General features: G+C 40.8%; 2 protein-coding genes across 4 annotated transcripts; one reads left to right on the top strand and one right to left on the bottom strand.

Moving 5' to 3' along the window:
* The first annotated feature begins 1319 nt into the window (after window positions 1-1319).
* Window positions 1320-5113, top strand: chst14 (carbohydrate (N-acetylgalactosamine 4-0) sulfotransferase 14). Its single transcript, XM_004557154.6, has 2 exons — window positions 1320-1750; window positions 3765-5113. Exons 1-2 carry the CDS (start codon window positions 1454-1456, stop codon window positions 4590-4592), a joined length of 1125 nt encoding a protein of 374 aa, XP_004557211.1. The 5' UTR covers window positions 1320-1453; the 3' UTR covers window positions 4593-5113.
* On the bottom strand, window positions 5101-14834 carry cep135 (centrosomal protein 135). 3 transcript variants are annotated; one of them, XM_076880024.1, is made up of 26 exons: window positions 14579-14834; window positions 13508-13659; window positions 13228-13418; window positions 12943-13110; window positions 12698-12839; window positions 12503-12587; window positions 12285-12413; window positions 11972-12187; window positions 11814-11879; window positions 11570-11720; window positions 11263-11492; window positions 11015-11170; window positions 10790-10927; window positions 10621-10698; window positions 10359-10510; window positions 9491-9606; window positions 9250-9404; window positions 8290-8345; window positions 8003-8171; window positions 7789-7899; window positions 7492-7677; window positions 7143-7343; window positions 6822-7024; window positions 6634-6738; window positions 5740-5895; window positions 5101-5582 (listed from the first exon to the last, which is right to left on the bottom strand). In XM_076880024.1, the coding sequence occupies exons 2-26, from the start codon at window positions 13618-13620 to the stop codon at window positions 5561-5563; spliced, it is 3495 nt and encodes a 1164-aa protein (XP_076736139.1). In that variant the 5' UTR covers window positions 13621-13659; window positions 14579-14834; the 3' UTR covers window positions 5101-5560. The 3 variants fall into 3 exon arrangements, with proteins under 3 accessions (XP_076736139.1, XP_004557212.3, XP_012776197.3); XM_004557155.6 differs by having other exon boundaries at window positions 7143-7352; window positions 14579-14833; XM_012920743.4 differs by lacking the exon at window positions 5101-5582 and having other exon boundaries at window positions 5736-5895; window positions 7143-7352.
* Window positions 14835-14938: the final 104 nt, after the last annotated feature.

Raw genomic sequence — 14938 nt, forward strand, 5'->3', positions numbered from 1 at the left:
TCTGTGGTTTTCTTGTATGATGCCCAGTGATAATACAACCCTGAAGCATCACAGTTACACAGCAGACCGCTTACACCGTACTGTGGGCTGCGTGTAGGATAACCGGAGAAGGGCACATATATTCACCCCCCGTTCACCCATCCAGCATATTAAGAGAAAGACTCATGTTTTGTCTCCAATCTTCAAAAGGCAAGAAGGCATGCGAGTCTCTCAAAAACTAATTAAGTAAAAAAGATTTGAAAAGACATCTGTAATCAGCAAAGCAGCAAAGGTGTCAGTAGTTTGAAAGTTACTGCCATAGAAAAGGGAAATACACAAAGATCACAAAAATAAACTACTTTGGCAAATTTTAACTAAGAAATTCACCACCAGGGGGCAGTGTTTTACCAGCCGGTGTGTTGAACTCTTTCCGAGGTGCTCAGCTGTTCTTTTAACTTTTGGCTGCATCTCCTGCCAGTCACTGGTGAATTTCTAGCTGTAGTCTCTCTTATATACAGTGGTATCAATGATTCCAGCTTTGGGCCAGACAGTTTTGTGGAGCAGTAAGGTGCAGCTGGATTGAAAAGGTGGATAAAAACAAGGAATGCTGTACATTTTAGGCTTTGTATTGAGTGCCTAGCAGGATGTATAGTTTTGAAATATAAACAGTTTGTGTTCACAGCTGATTCATACTATATAAATGTTTTCAGTCTAAGGACCATAGATTAGTTGAGGATCTACCAAGCTATGTTTGAATGCGGAGATAAAAATCAGAAAATGCTAACTGGACTACATACACCAGCATGCATAGGGATACTTTGGTCCCCCCCCCCTCTCTAAAACAAAGCAGTAAGGATTTTATTTTGAAACTGTATATTCTAGTTAGCTTGATCAGTTTGCGCAGTTGAAAAACAGCGAGCAAAAGCACTTTACAGAAATTATTACATTTATTTTTCAACGTCAAACAATCTAGTTTGCATCATAAATTTAAAAAATATACATTTTTTGTTTTACTACAAAAATTCTACATGGGGAAAAAAAACTACACAAAGTTTTGTGCCTTTCTCCTATGATCTGTAACTTAATGCACATGTATTCAGAGATGATGCAGACGAAGACTGGAAAACTTAAATCATCACACTAAAAATTGCACTTATTTCTCTTATGAAATCTCAAGTAGTTTACCGTCTATGTTGTAAGTGTATTCTCAATAAATTAGAAATGAAACCTTCTGTGGTTTGTTAGGCAATTTTGAGAGTGTTTTTTTTTTCTTAGCAAAAACTGAGACTCCGATTTACCCCTGATTAAGGGGTTTTTATTTTGACAGTCAAAACAGGAAGTGCTTATATTAAAACACAAAAACACTTTTCGTGCACTTTTGAACTTAAGTATGGGTACGTGGTAGGTATTACTGTAGTTAGAGAGCAACTTAGAAAACCTGGTAGGCATCAAACAGACAAGCCGGACACAAACTATGCTCCCTCGGAGGCAGGAGTACGGCATGAAGAGGAGCGGAGGAGCGCGGAGCGGTTCGGTTATAAACTTCAGGTCAGCGATGAAGTTGAGCTCTGGCCGCCGCAGCTCCGCCGTGCTGCCGTCGCTGTTAACCTTCTTGGTCATCGTAGCATCCGGAGGCCTGCTGCTCATGATAGAGAAGGGAATGCTAAACGGCATGGAGACGCCTTCACCCCGCAGTAACGGCAGGCGACTAGACTTCCACCGGGGGCAGGCGGGGGGACGCAGCCCAGACGCGGCGGACCTGGAGTCCCAGGTAGAGGAATGTAACCCCACATGAAGATTTAGCTTAGATTTAGTCTGAATATTTCAGCATTTCGTAATAGTTGCTGATCGGTGATAAGCCGGAGGCTTAAGAGCCTTAGAGCAGTTTCCTCAGTGAAATGGTTGAAAGGTAGATTTTTGGTTGGTTTCCGTGAACGCTCGATTTAAACACCATCTTTGAATCCCTGCAGCCAACTTTGACATCATGGTACCCCTGATCAAATGTAGTTTCACTCCACATTCATGGGCGTAACTTTGTGCTGAACATTGGTGGTGGGGGGTGTAATCATCTGGGTAAATTCCCAAATGATTAAACATGCAACTATTTTGCTGGTAATAACTGAAATGAGTAAACAAAATCAACAGCCTATTTATTAATAACTGTATTGGGGGGGGAATCATAACCCTCCTGGAAATTATGCCCCTGTCCACATTACTGCAGTAAATAATATTTAAAGATCTTTAGTGAACTAAAACTAAACTAAAATTAGAAATAAAAGGAGTTGGTGAGTGGCTGTGAATAATACACGACCACCCCTCGGTAACACTTACTGGACATGCTCTGAACACGTTTCAGCTCCCCTCTAACAGGGACAGATGCACAAAGTGTTTACCACCTTAATACCAGCATTCACATTAACTTTAAAGCTCCTTACTGTCATATTACATTGTGAATTACTGAGATTTTCCCGTTAAGTGTAATATTCTACATTTCTGAGACATTTCCTTCTGAGATGTTTTTCCATACTTTTATCTGCTTTAACACATTTCCAACTTTTGGGATAAATAATTTAACTCAAACCAGAAATCATTTTAAGCACTCAAAAGTGAACTGAAATGGAAAAATACACAGGAAACGACCATGTCATTATCTGCCTCATGAGATTTTGGTGCAGATATTTACTGACACTCAGGAAGTCCACACAACTGAGTCAAATGCCTTGAAAAAGCACTGTTTATATTCTTAAATTCAATGTCCATATTATTTTAAAGAAACTAAAACTGGAAACTAATGGGACTTCAAATTAAAAATTGTAATTAAATAAAGTAAAAATCAACTATAATAACAACTTAGTAAATTCACCAGTCACATCCACCTATAAAAAGTTTAAAGTGGCCAGAGTCTGTAACGAAAGATTAAATCGTGACATTTTTCTGCAAAACATCTACCCAGTAAAAAGTGTTGCACTTTCACACCACTGGAGGCCTCTTAAAGGGGATTCACACCATATACGAGGCTTTATTTGCAATTATACAGTTGCTGAAATGCTTTGGAAACCCACAAATACTGACATGTAACCACAAATGGGAGGAGGAGACATACAAGAAACAGCCAGAGTCAAATATCTATATAAAAAGATTTAAATGGTCCAGCTGTCCTCAAACAGCACCATTAAGGTTTCCCTGTTTATATTGATTGGTAGAATCACAAGTGAAATCCAGTCTATCAGCTAATAGACACGGTCAAAATTTCTTCAGGCTGGCTCGGCAAAGTATTTTCTACTTGTGCAAACATGTATTTGCCATACCCAACTTCAGGTTTATTGCGAACACAATACGAGGAAAACAGAAGGACTGAGATATCCTGAACCTCAGTGACAAATGTTTCAGTATTTTTTTATTTATTTGATGCTTGTTCAATTAAATTCAGTTTTATTTATAGAGAGCCAAATCACAACAATTGCCTCAAGGCTCTTTGTAATGTTAGGCAAAGACCAGACAATAATACAGAGAAAACGAGATCAGATGATACTCTATGAGCAAGCGCTTGGCAACAGTGGGAAGGAAAAACTGCCTTTTAACAGGAAGAAGCTTGCCAAGACCGGCTGTGGCCATGGCAGATGTGAGGGAAGGGAGATAGGACTAAAGACTCACAGTGGAAGAGAGCCAGAGACAAATAATAAGTAATGATTAAATGCAAAGTGGTATATGAACACAGGGAGTGTTCTTACTGTGTAAAATTAATGGAACACAGCTTGAAGTCACTGATTTCTGTTCACTTTTAGATCCTCCAGGAGATCCGTAACCGGACCATCAAAACCATGTGCAGTCACAAGAACATGCCCCACAGTGTGTGGTCACTGAGCCTCCTACAGAGGAAGACGCTGCTGCAGCATGTCCTCGTGAACGACGAGCACCGCTTCCTCTACTGCTACGTCCCCAAAGTGGCCTGCTCCAACTGGAAGAGGGTTCTGAAGGTCCTGAGCGGAGCCCTGGAAAACGTGGACGTCAACATCAAGATGGACCACCGCAGCGACCTGGTCTTCTTGTCCTCTCTGAAGCCCGAAGAGATCCGCTACCGCCTCAAGCATTACTTCAAGTTCATGTTTGTGCGAGAGCCCATGGAGCGCCTGCTTTCCGCATACAGGAACAAGTTTGGCGAGATAGAGTCCTACCAGAAAAAGTACGGCGTGGAGATCATAAAGCGTTACAGAAAAGGCCGCGCTAAGGATGCAGCTATAACAGGAGACGACGTGACTTTTGCAGAGTTTGTTCGTTACTTGTTAGACGAGGACGTGGAGCGCATGAATGAGCACTGGATGCCCATATATAACTTATGCCAACCTTGTGCTGTTTCTTATGATTTCATCGGGTCCTACGAGCACCTGGAAAGCGACGCGGAGTTTGTGCTCCAGCATGTTGGAGCGCCTCCTCATGTTCACTTTCCAGAAAGGCAAACGTGGTACAAGCCGGTCACCACGGAAACAATACACTATTATTTATGCAGCTTACCACAGAAGCTACTGAGAGAACTCCTGCCCAAGTACATTTTAGACTTTTCTCTATTCACATACCCTCTCCCCAACACAACCGCTGCACACTGTCGGCATTAAATGAGCAATGCTTTAAAGTTGTATTTTTTTTTTTTATAGAAAACCGTTTGTACTATTTTTAAGGAACAAATTGTATTTTCAGAGCTGTTACACAGGTTTACTTGATGTCCGCGTGCCTTTTAAAAGTGCTGATTATTGGACGAGAAAGACCTGACTTCAGAACCACTAAAGCTTGAAATCAAATTCAAAAGAAAAGGTCAACCAAACCATACGTTATGTCAGCTGTTACAGTAATTATATCTGCTCAGTATACAACAATGGAAATATTAATATGGTTGCAATACCAAACTCTGTTTTTATTTGTTGCTTTATACACTGTAGACCTTAGAAAAAAATTGTTCAGTGGTTTTAGTGGGCATTCAGTGGTTTAGCAGGCTAAAACACGCACCATGTGCTGGGATGGTCAAGGGTTTCATATCAAGCTTATTTAATGCTCAATCGCAGCCTCTCGTTGCCAGCTCCTCTCCCTCTTTGATGTAACTGAGATTATTTACCATGTAATAAAACTGAAGTTTACCTTTTCTGATGTTCGTTTGCAGTTTTTAATTACTTTATTTATGAATAATTTAAGCATAATATACATAATACAAAAAAAACCTCACACAAAATGAACACTTGCTACATGTGGTTAAAGATGGTGGGAATCACATTCATTTTTTTGGGGACTTCTTTATGAAGCTTTTGTTTTTAAATCAATAGAAAATACTTAATCTACAGTGCAAGTAACACATTCAAAAAACATTGTTAGAAATGTTAGAAAAATCTTCACCTTTAGTACAAACGTTATTTAAACAGCCCTGGTTGCCCTTTTGTTGAACGGAACAATAAAGTTTCTATGAGGTACTCCACAGGTTAAACTGTGGTTTACAGAGGCCTTCATTTTTTATGTCCAAAGTCAAGACATCACTCACAAGCTTCTAGTGGGTTCTGACTCACTTGTCAGTGCCTTCATTTAATCTTTGTTCCAATCAATCCTTGAAGCTCACACTCCTAAAAACAGAAGGGAGGAAGAGAGGTTTTAAACACATGATAATAGTCATAATAATGGCAATAAATCAAGCCTCAACATTTTCAGCCTCAACTTAAGATCATATTGGTTTTAAATGTCTTTCACCTTATTTCCCAAACTGTTATGTTTATGGCTTACTTGTCTGCTGATTTATCAGTGGAGTGATCAAGAGATCGGAGGATGGAGCGTTCTGGTGAGATGTGGTGAGAGCTGCTGGAGACGCTGAGGGATGATGAGGTTTGCAGGGTTGAGAACGACAGACCCTGTCTGCGCATTTCCTGAACTGCCCTTTCACTGAGGTGAGAGAGAGAAAGGAGGCAACAAAACAGCATCAGAATATTTGTATCTGCGGTCACGTCCTTGTAGCTACAAAGTTGATCTGACCTGATGGGGTGATGACAAAACCCCATCAGTCTTCTACGGCTGAGGGGTAAAAATGAAGAGTGAGGTTGTTTTGGAGAATTAAATGTCAGAAATCGTTTCATCCAACTTCAAATGTATTTGGCCAGTTTTTTACAGCTAAAATTAAAAACCCAATGTAATTACTCTTTTTTTTTTTTTTTTTAGTGGAATGATATTTAAGACTGCTGTTACATCAGCTGTATTTACTCGTGTTATGAAGCTGCAGTAGATGAGTGATATGATGGAATATTGCATCAATCCTGACAGATGTGGTGCACTCAGGGTGAAATTTTGATAACCAAACATTTCTGGTTCAGAGTTAACATTAGGTGATTACCCAAAAAATTAATAATGACATTTTTCCAATGCAACACACTGATATCACCTGCTCTGTATTAGTAAGTGGTTTCATGGGATGGATAGAGTTGCAAAAATACTTTTTTTTGGCACTTTTGAGATTTTCGGTCTCATGTAATGAAAATATTGATTTCTTTTTGATTAATCTAGAAACAATTGCTATCAGATTCATCAATAACGCCCACAGATAGACTGATAGGTTACTTTATTAATCCCCAAAGAGAAACTGCTGTTATAAGCATCACTGTAAAGACAAACAGTCGTGTAGCTCACCGCTCAAAGCGCTCAGTGGTCAGCTGCCTTTTCAGAACGTCAATCTCTGTCTGCAATTGAGAGACTTTGCCGCGAAGCTGGGACACCTCCCTGGCATGCTCTGCACTTTACACAGACACACAAGTTACCAACTTTTTCTTTAGGAAGGAGATTTCTTTTAACAAGTAGAGTGAACGGGATTTATTTACGTTTTGCTGTCAGCCAAGGTGAGCCTGTCTCGTAGCACTTTCAGCTCTGACTCTCGTTCGCTGGCTGTCAGATGTGTTTGAAACTCCTTTTGCCGATTTGTGGAGAGCAGTGTCTCGAGGTTACGCACAGTCAGCCGCTCGCTGGCTAACTGCTTCTTGAGAATCTCCGCCTCTGACCGGACATCCTCCAGTTCTCCTGTAACCTAAAAACAAAAAGCAAATATCATAATTAAGTTTGAAGGAAAACAGGATGTGAACAGTTTCCTGCCAAGACCAGAAAAAACACTGTAATAAATAAGCCGGCACCACAGCAAGCCTCACCCGCTCGAGGTCCATGCTCCTGGAGGTGAGCTGACGTGCAGTGAGCTCCTTGCTCGAGTCTAGTTTGACACATAGCTCCCTAACTGAAGCCAGATCTGCGAGGAGAGCAGCCTTCTCTTCCTGTGCTTTGTGTAGCTCTTCCTCTAATCGGGACATCCCACGAACCAACGAGGAAACTTGCGCCTCGTAAGCCTGGATCGCCTGCATGTGCTTGGATAAACAGAAAAGTGAAAAAGGGTGCATTTCAGACACATTTGTTTAAAGACTGAAATTAACATTCATTTAACTTGTTTACCTAGAATAGCAGCTAGAAATGTCTCTGTAATCTTTTTCCAGTGCCACATCTCACCTGTTGGATTTCCTTTTCCTGTTGGCCGACTGCATCTCGGAGGTGTCTGCGTTCTGTGTCTGAAGAGAGCAGCTCCAGGCGGATGGAGTTGCTGAGGCCTTCAGCCTGCTGTAACTTTTGGTTCCACTCCTCCATCTCCATGTGGGACAACCTGAACCGCTCCAACAAATCCCTGTTCTCTTGTTCCTGTGGGTCAACAGAGCTGTCAGAAGAAGGCTTCTACAAGGGCTTCCAGGTAATTATAATATGTGTAAAGTCGCAAACATAAAATACAGGAGCAAAGGGATATGTTCTTGCCTTTGTGGCAATCAGCTTCTCTACTCTGGCCACTTCAGAAATGTAAGAATGGAGCCTCAACTTGAGCTCATCCTTCTCATGTAAAGACTCTTCCATTTCTGCATGTACAGCCTGGACAAAAAAGATGCAAGTAGCTAGTGTCACTTCTATTATTTTGGTACATGACACAGAAGACTCAACATTGATTACAGTAATTGTGATTTTTTTTATTTACTTGGTTCTCCCTGGTCATTGTGGCTAGGTCATCTTGCAGTCTCCTGTTCTCTCGGACTGTAATTTCCTTCTCTCTCCTGAGTCCAGCCAGCTCCTCCTGAGACGCATCCAGCTGTCTCCTGAGGCTGTTCAACTCCCTCTCACGACTGTTTAACGCTCCTTGAAGCTGACTGAAAGAATTTAAAATATTGGTTCATAAAAATAAAAACTTTATTTCTTACGTTGGGTTTTTATCCTAATATTTACTTAAATAAAACCGACATTGAACCCCAAGAACACAGTACTCACGCTAACGAGCTGTCCATGTTTGTGACTGTGAGTCTCACGTCTTCAAGGGTCTTTTCCTGTGTAAATATCAAGAGTTTACCTCATTAATTTTTTAAATAACATGTTTTAGATGCAAATGCAAAGTGCATTTTAATAGAAAACCCATGTGTATTTAGTTACTGTATTTATTCCTTCCTCATGTGATTCCAGTGTATGAGTACAACTCATCATCCAAAGCCTTCTTTTTGTACAAATCCATGGTTTGTTTCTTGAGCCACAGATTAGTTCATATAATATGTTCTTTGCAAACAATAGCTAGAGTGGACACATCTCTCCATTAGTTATGTAAAAGCTTTCAGTTATAAACCGGTTCTTGTGTGACACACTCAATGTTTCGATCATGGATTCAGTCTCAGCTTCAGACCCACTACTCCCATAATAAATCCATTAAGTTTATCCGGAGGGACAAAGAAGACAGAGCTATTTAGTTAGATCCACTCTTCTTTTGACCCAAAAGACTGGGCCACAAAACACTGAACTGGTGTACGCGTACTAGGCACAGTTGACTTACACAGCGTCCAAGCACAATTCCCCATCCAGGTCCAAGTACGCTTGTGTTTCTCTCAGCATCTCAACTCCTCTCTCGTAGTTGCTCTCAATTGCACACATGGTTTTGAAAAGTGCTCTTGTAGAGCACAAAGAGGCTCATGATTTTATTTGAAATATTTTTCTTTTGGAAGTGGTTATGGAAGTGGTTGTCTTACATGCCTCAAAGAGTTAATTATTTGACAGCAATTTTCACAGAGACAGCTGGCACAGTATCCAGCGATCACACCCGTCACATGAACTGGACATTAGGGGTCAGATGTGAGATTTGACCTTTAAGATTTCACATATGGACATGAAATTCGATCCTTTCATAAAAGTTTGTAATCTTGAACCTTAAAAAAATAAATAAATAAATAAAATAAAAAATACTACCTTGTTGGATAGTTCCTCTTGAAGAGCAACCAGTTTCTCAGTCTTTTGATCCACCTCATCCTGCAGAGCATCTTTTTCTTTATCCAGGGCAGAGATTGACTTGTGAAGAACAGCTACTTCCCCTTTGTGCTTGGAACTCTGCTGACTCAGCTCCCCTGGAAGGCAAACTAAAATTCAGCAAACAGGAAACAGAGCCTTACGGAAAAAGAAAAAAGCGTAATGACTGTTTCAACATATTCACCTATTCTCTCCTCAAGTTTTTCTATCTGCACATGGGAAGCATGCAGCTCATTCATCTTCACAGATAGCCTGTGCTGAGTATCAGACAGTGACTTCTCCATCTGCTCCTGTAGCAGCCTACAGACAGGCAGGGAAAATCCCATCAGCTCTCCAACAACTGGTGACAAGTATAACAATCCCTTAGTGCAGCATCAAGAATGATGACGTTTCAGATGAGGAAGTCTAAAGAAACCAATATGTTCTATTTTTGAGCTTAATACATTTTGGGTACTTTTTGTATTTGGTGTGATTAAAAATAAACAAAAAACAAAAACGTTGCTACTCCGTCCTATAAAAATCATAAATCAAGGTCATATCTTTGTGCACGAGGACAGCTTCCAACACAGCTCCCAGAAGTTCTGTTCGGACCACTCACAGAAAACCATCTGCAGAGACTTGCACACAGAGCAAACATAAACTTGAACTAGAAGTTTAATGCTAAGAATCATCACTGATGATGAAAGCTGTGTATCTGGCTATGATCCAGTCAGTGACTAATGAGCAGTTTTCTTTAGAAAACCCAGCAATATCCAACCCCAGTGGTCAGGAGTGCCACCAAGAGAATACTGTTTAAAGACATTAGATATTCACAGGGTTAGACACAGATTTACACACAATTGTATCCTCCAGGGTCAAATTTAAATAGGGTAACTTTTTGTTTTGTGAAGTGTCGAGAAACTGTTTCACTGCACCACATATATAATGTGATAAATTTGTGATACAATATTATAAAGCATTTTACAGAACTGAACTATGGCACCATTAGTTGGTTACATTATAAAGATCCTCAAGTGGAAGTGAACACCGCTGATATAACCAGCAATTCAAACCTCAGAGCATTAGACTCAACCCTCTGCTGGGCGACCTCCTCTCCATTGTGGACCATAGCAGCAGACTGAACCTTCAGCTCCTCCTCTGCAGCCTCCTTGCTCTCCTTTAGCAGGGATACTTGTGATTGGAGATCCAGTCTCTCCCGTTCCAGCTGCACTCCAAAAATATACATGAACATTACATAATATCACAGTATAGTGAGAATTCAAGTGCTGGAAGGTTCAAATAACTAAACCTATTAAATGAAATATCCCAACTCACACTCTTTACAGCATTCTCCAGGTTAAGAATCTTCCTCTCTTCCCCTTGTCTGTCTGTTAGAGCAGAAGTCTGTGCAACCTGCAGATACATGTGCACAGCATGTGTCTGCAGAGCTGTAACGGCGCATCAGAATCACGTGCAGATTTAAAGGCTGTATTCTTGCACTGACCTTTAACCTCTCCATCAGTGTGTCTCTTTCAGTCGTCATCTGCTCGAGCTTTGCTTCTGCTCGTTTGATCTCCTCCTGTAGTTTCACAACATTACTCGACGTATCTACTCTGCGGGTAAGCTTCAGCTCATCCTGAGTCTGAATGAAACAGAATCATATCATGTAAAAACAAAAAGATTTATTCAAATGTGTTATTGGTGCAAATGTAAAGCATCTAAAACTTACTTGTTTAAAGAGGCTTTTGAAATGATCCCTCTCATTGCTCAGGGCCTTTATATTATTTTGAATGTCCTCCATGTGCTTCTCAAAATCCAAGAGAGCAACCTTCAGCTCATCTCTTTCCTGAATTACACGAAGCAGCTCCGCTTCTGCAGCACCTCCCTGAAAATTTGAAGTCATTGTTCTTTAGTATCAGTTTAACATGAAACTACCTCAATTAGAAATTTGCTAGTTTCTTTTTTATTGACTCTTACCCTGACTACTTTGGACCCAGGACTCCTGCCCCTGCTTGGGCTACGGCTAGGGCTTATGTCAACACCGCCAGCTCCTCTGGCTCTTTTGTAACGCTCAGATTCTTTGCGATAGTAATCCCTCTCCTCCTCTAGACTCTTGACAAATGCATCGAGACGAGACGGAGAGCGTTCCCTTCCACAAACGCCATATTTAGTACGCATGGCCTCCAACTCCAGCACCAGCTCTTTGTCTAGGATATAACATCAAGTGCGTATATAAACACTGCAATGCATATATAGCTGCTGAGGTATTTCCACTGCTGCTCACCAGCTGCCATCATTTTCTCTACTTTGTCCTGAAGCCTGTTTTTCTCATCCTCCAAGAAATTCACGAGTCCCTCCATCTTCTCATTCTGCTCTTTGAGCTCCACCAGCTGATCTCTCAGACGATCTTTTTCAAAGTCACTTTCAGATTGCTCCTGAAGTAAATAAGTAATAGAAGTTTAAGCAAAAAGTATATTATACTGTAAAGTAGGAAATCTAGAGTTAGAACAGTGTATACTACTACTTACCCTTCTTGTCTTTGTGATAATAGCCTCCAGATCTTCGATCATTTTCTGCTGCCTTTGAATTTCTTTCTGTTGAGAAAACAGTTTGAAGTCCATTCTTAATGGATGAATTACACTGAATGCTTTTAAGCCAAGAACTCCAGGATCATCACATTGCTTACTTTAGTTTCTTGTAGCTCCATGTCAGCAGTTTCCAGCACGCGCTCTTTGTCCATCTCCATTCGCTTTGCGAGGTCGTCGATGTGCGTCAGCTCTTCACACAGTTCCAGGTTCTTTAAAGACAGATTGGCTACTTCGGTGGAGGCGTCCTTTTTTTTCTGCTGCAGTCCGTCTATTTTCTGCTCCAGCGTCCTGTTGGTCTCCTGTAAGTAATCAATCTGCACACAAACATATCAAGAGATTGTACTAAACTACCAGCAACCATTCAAACCAAATTTCTTTACTCCACTTTTATGCTGTGACTGTAGAGCTTGCCTGCAGGTTAAGATGGGCGATTAGTTTTTCGTTGCTGATGTTCTGAGCCTCAAGAGAAATTATGTCATGAGGTCGGCCGCCATGAAGTGCGCCATTCAGGCGGTCAATCTCTTTGTCCCTCTCCTCCACCTAACAGAAGTGCATTTTAAAAAATAGAGCTGATTACCTCTATGACAACTTAAAATATTCACAACGTAACAAGCACCCACTTAACGTACCTGAGTATTTAAATGTTTTGCAACTTCTTGAGCATTTCCAAGGTCTAGTTTCAATTTGACAACACCTTCCTGCAACTCCTGAATTCTACACAAAAATTGGAGCGAGTCAGACAGAATAAATGCAGATACAAACATTAATAATCAACAATTAAATTAAGCAACTACAACAACTTTCAGTCACAAAAGAAAACAAACCTTCCATCTGCCAGCTGCAGTAGATCAGCTATGTACGGATCATCAGGTTGCTGCACAGGATAAGCTGATGTTGAAGACGGAGGTACTAGCTCGTCAATCTGCATTCTCTGCCGTCTGAAAGGAATACTGCGTTTTTTTCCACCTGTTAAAAGCACGAGAGGGGTCAAGATTAAATATACCTAGATGGAATATCATTTTAAGTCCACTATCTAAGAGTTTAGGCCTTACCCCTCCCCTGTCAGTACCTGGTGTCTGAACAACAGCTTGCAGGTTCTTCTCCTGAAGCTGCTGAATGCGTTCAGATTTAGCCTTGCTATCCTTCTCCAGGCAGCGAACCTTGTGCACATACTGATTATTTAAAAACTTCAGATCAGTCGTCTCATGGTCCAGTTTTCTGATGTTGGTTTTGAGCTCTGGAGCCAGACAGGAAAAAAAATGTTGTCTGTTGTGTATGCAGGTGATGAATATGAGGAAAATGATTCAAACTGTGCTGAAGAGCCAGTGCTTGCTTATTATAACGCAGTTATTACCACTAATGACACGCTCTTTCTCGTCCTTCAATTTTAGAAGCTTAAGGTGTAGCTCATTGTTTTCCCTGACCAACCGGGCATTCTCTGTCCTGTATGGCTCCAGAAGAGAGTCTACGTTTCGGTTTTCTTTGTCAGACTTCCCTGCTGACAGTTTGGCATTGCGCAGGCTTTCAGTTGTGTGGACCAAGTCACTGTAACACAAAGAAAGACATGGCTGAACTACACTGGACCACATGGTGATATTAAGAGAATGAGGGTACATGGTTCAGAGGTTTCACACCTGAAGAGTTTCTCCACAAGTGGCAGTGACTCGATTCCCAGCGGTTGCCGGTAGCCCAGCTGGTCCAGACGTTTTCGCAAATTAACAAACTTCCTTTCTGCATTGCTGGTCATGGTTGGGAGCCGATATTGACCTTGGTGACTGCTATCAGCCTAATCGCAAATAAGATGACGTTAAAAGGATGTCAGTATTGTCTCACATCTGTTTGTTGCTGTTCTAAAAATGAATGTAAATTTCAGGGGATACGCAGGGGACACAGGCCCCAAAAGATTTAAAACACGTTTGCCCCTCCAATAGGTTTAATGTTACTCATCAAAGAAACATTCTCATAGAATGGGTCATGTTTATTCCCAAAATGTGTTTAGGAACTTCAAGTTCCAGACACTTTTGTGCTTCAAAACGGGCCCTTCAGGATGATTACATATGCAAGCACAATTGATCTGCATGGAACTTACATTACCTACCTATGAAAAAAAAAATACATAAGTTAATATTTTAGAATTTTTCTGCTAAACATAAAAATACAATCACTGTCTTCTAGTTTGCCAGCTACTTTGGAGGTAACATTATTGCGTTAAACAATAAGTAACTTAACCTAATGCATTTTTTTGAATGTGCCAGATGATTTTAACATGACCAGACATTTTGCTGTAACACATCTGAGTTAAGACAGGTTTATTTATCACTGATCACATTTAACCAGGTTTCCTCTCCAAATAAAGTATCAAATCAAGTTAGACCACTCCAACTTTGACATTTAGCCTGTGGCAAGAACAGCCAAGAAAACAAATTCATAAGATATTTACTAAAATGTTTATTATTCATAATTGACTGTGTTGAGTTTATAGAATGGCTAAAAGAAGTTAGCAAGTCTTTTTAATGTTTGCTAACGTTAAGCAGCAAGTTTAACATTAAGCATGTTAGCTCATCAGAGACATTAGCCTTATGCGTTTATTAACACTGAGGTAACTTTTTGTTGTCGTTTTGTCGCCTGCAGTAGCCTGTTAGTTAGCAAAGCTTGACGACTAACGAGCTAGCGTTAAATCCCAGAACGATCACAGCTTGTCTTACCCTGGAAGTGCTTTCCTAGCGGCTAACGTTAGCCCGTCCAGCGTAATTCTACATCACCGACAGTATGTTTCCATTTCCTTTGACCAATGACTTGCACGAGCCACATTATAACGTATCATATATGTTTTCTGGTAGTGTTAGACAATCTTCAATTCTGAGTTGACACGTTTCCGCGGTAAAGTGGTTTGAAAAGAGCGCCGATGGTCTCCGGTTTGGATTCGTCACCATGGAAGTAAGAGTCTAGGGGAAGTATTTGGAGCTGCGTGTTTTGTGCACCGGTGCTGCCCGTTCTGAAAGCGGACGGGTGGTGTCGACAAAGTTATTTAGCCCAAACAGTAAATATTAACGCAAGGGCGTTTC

Source organism: Maylandia zebra, linkage group LG23 (assembly GCF_041146795.1).
Source record: "Maylandia zebra isolate NMK-2024a linkage group LG23, Mzebra_GT3a, whole genome shotgun sequence".
Lineage (NCBI taxonomy): Eukaryota > Metazoa > Chordata > Actinopteri > Cichliformes > Cichlidae > Maylandia > Maylandia zebra.

Coding starts and splice junctions, on each gene's coding strand:
- chst14 (XM_004557154.6), top strand. CDS start 1,454: ATGCTCCCTCGGAGGCAGGAGTACGGCATGAAGAGGAGCGGAGGAGCG. Junction 1,751..3,764: donor CGGCGGACCTGGAGTCCCAG/GTAGAGGAATGT, acceptor GTTCACTTTTAG/ATCCTCCAGGAGATCCGTAA.
- cep135 (XM_004557155.6), bottom strand. CDS start 13,620: ATGACCAGCAATGCAGAAAGGAAGTTTGTTAATTTGCGAAAACGTCTG. Junction 11,721..11,813: donor TTATCACAAAGACAAGAAGG/GTAAGTAGTAGT, acceptor TATTTACTTCAG/GAGCAATCTGAAAGTGACTT. Junction 6,739..6,821: donor ACCTTGGCTGACAGCAAAAC/GTAAATAAATCC, acceptor GTCTGTGTAAAG/TGCAGAGCATGCCAGGGAGG.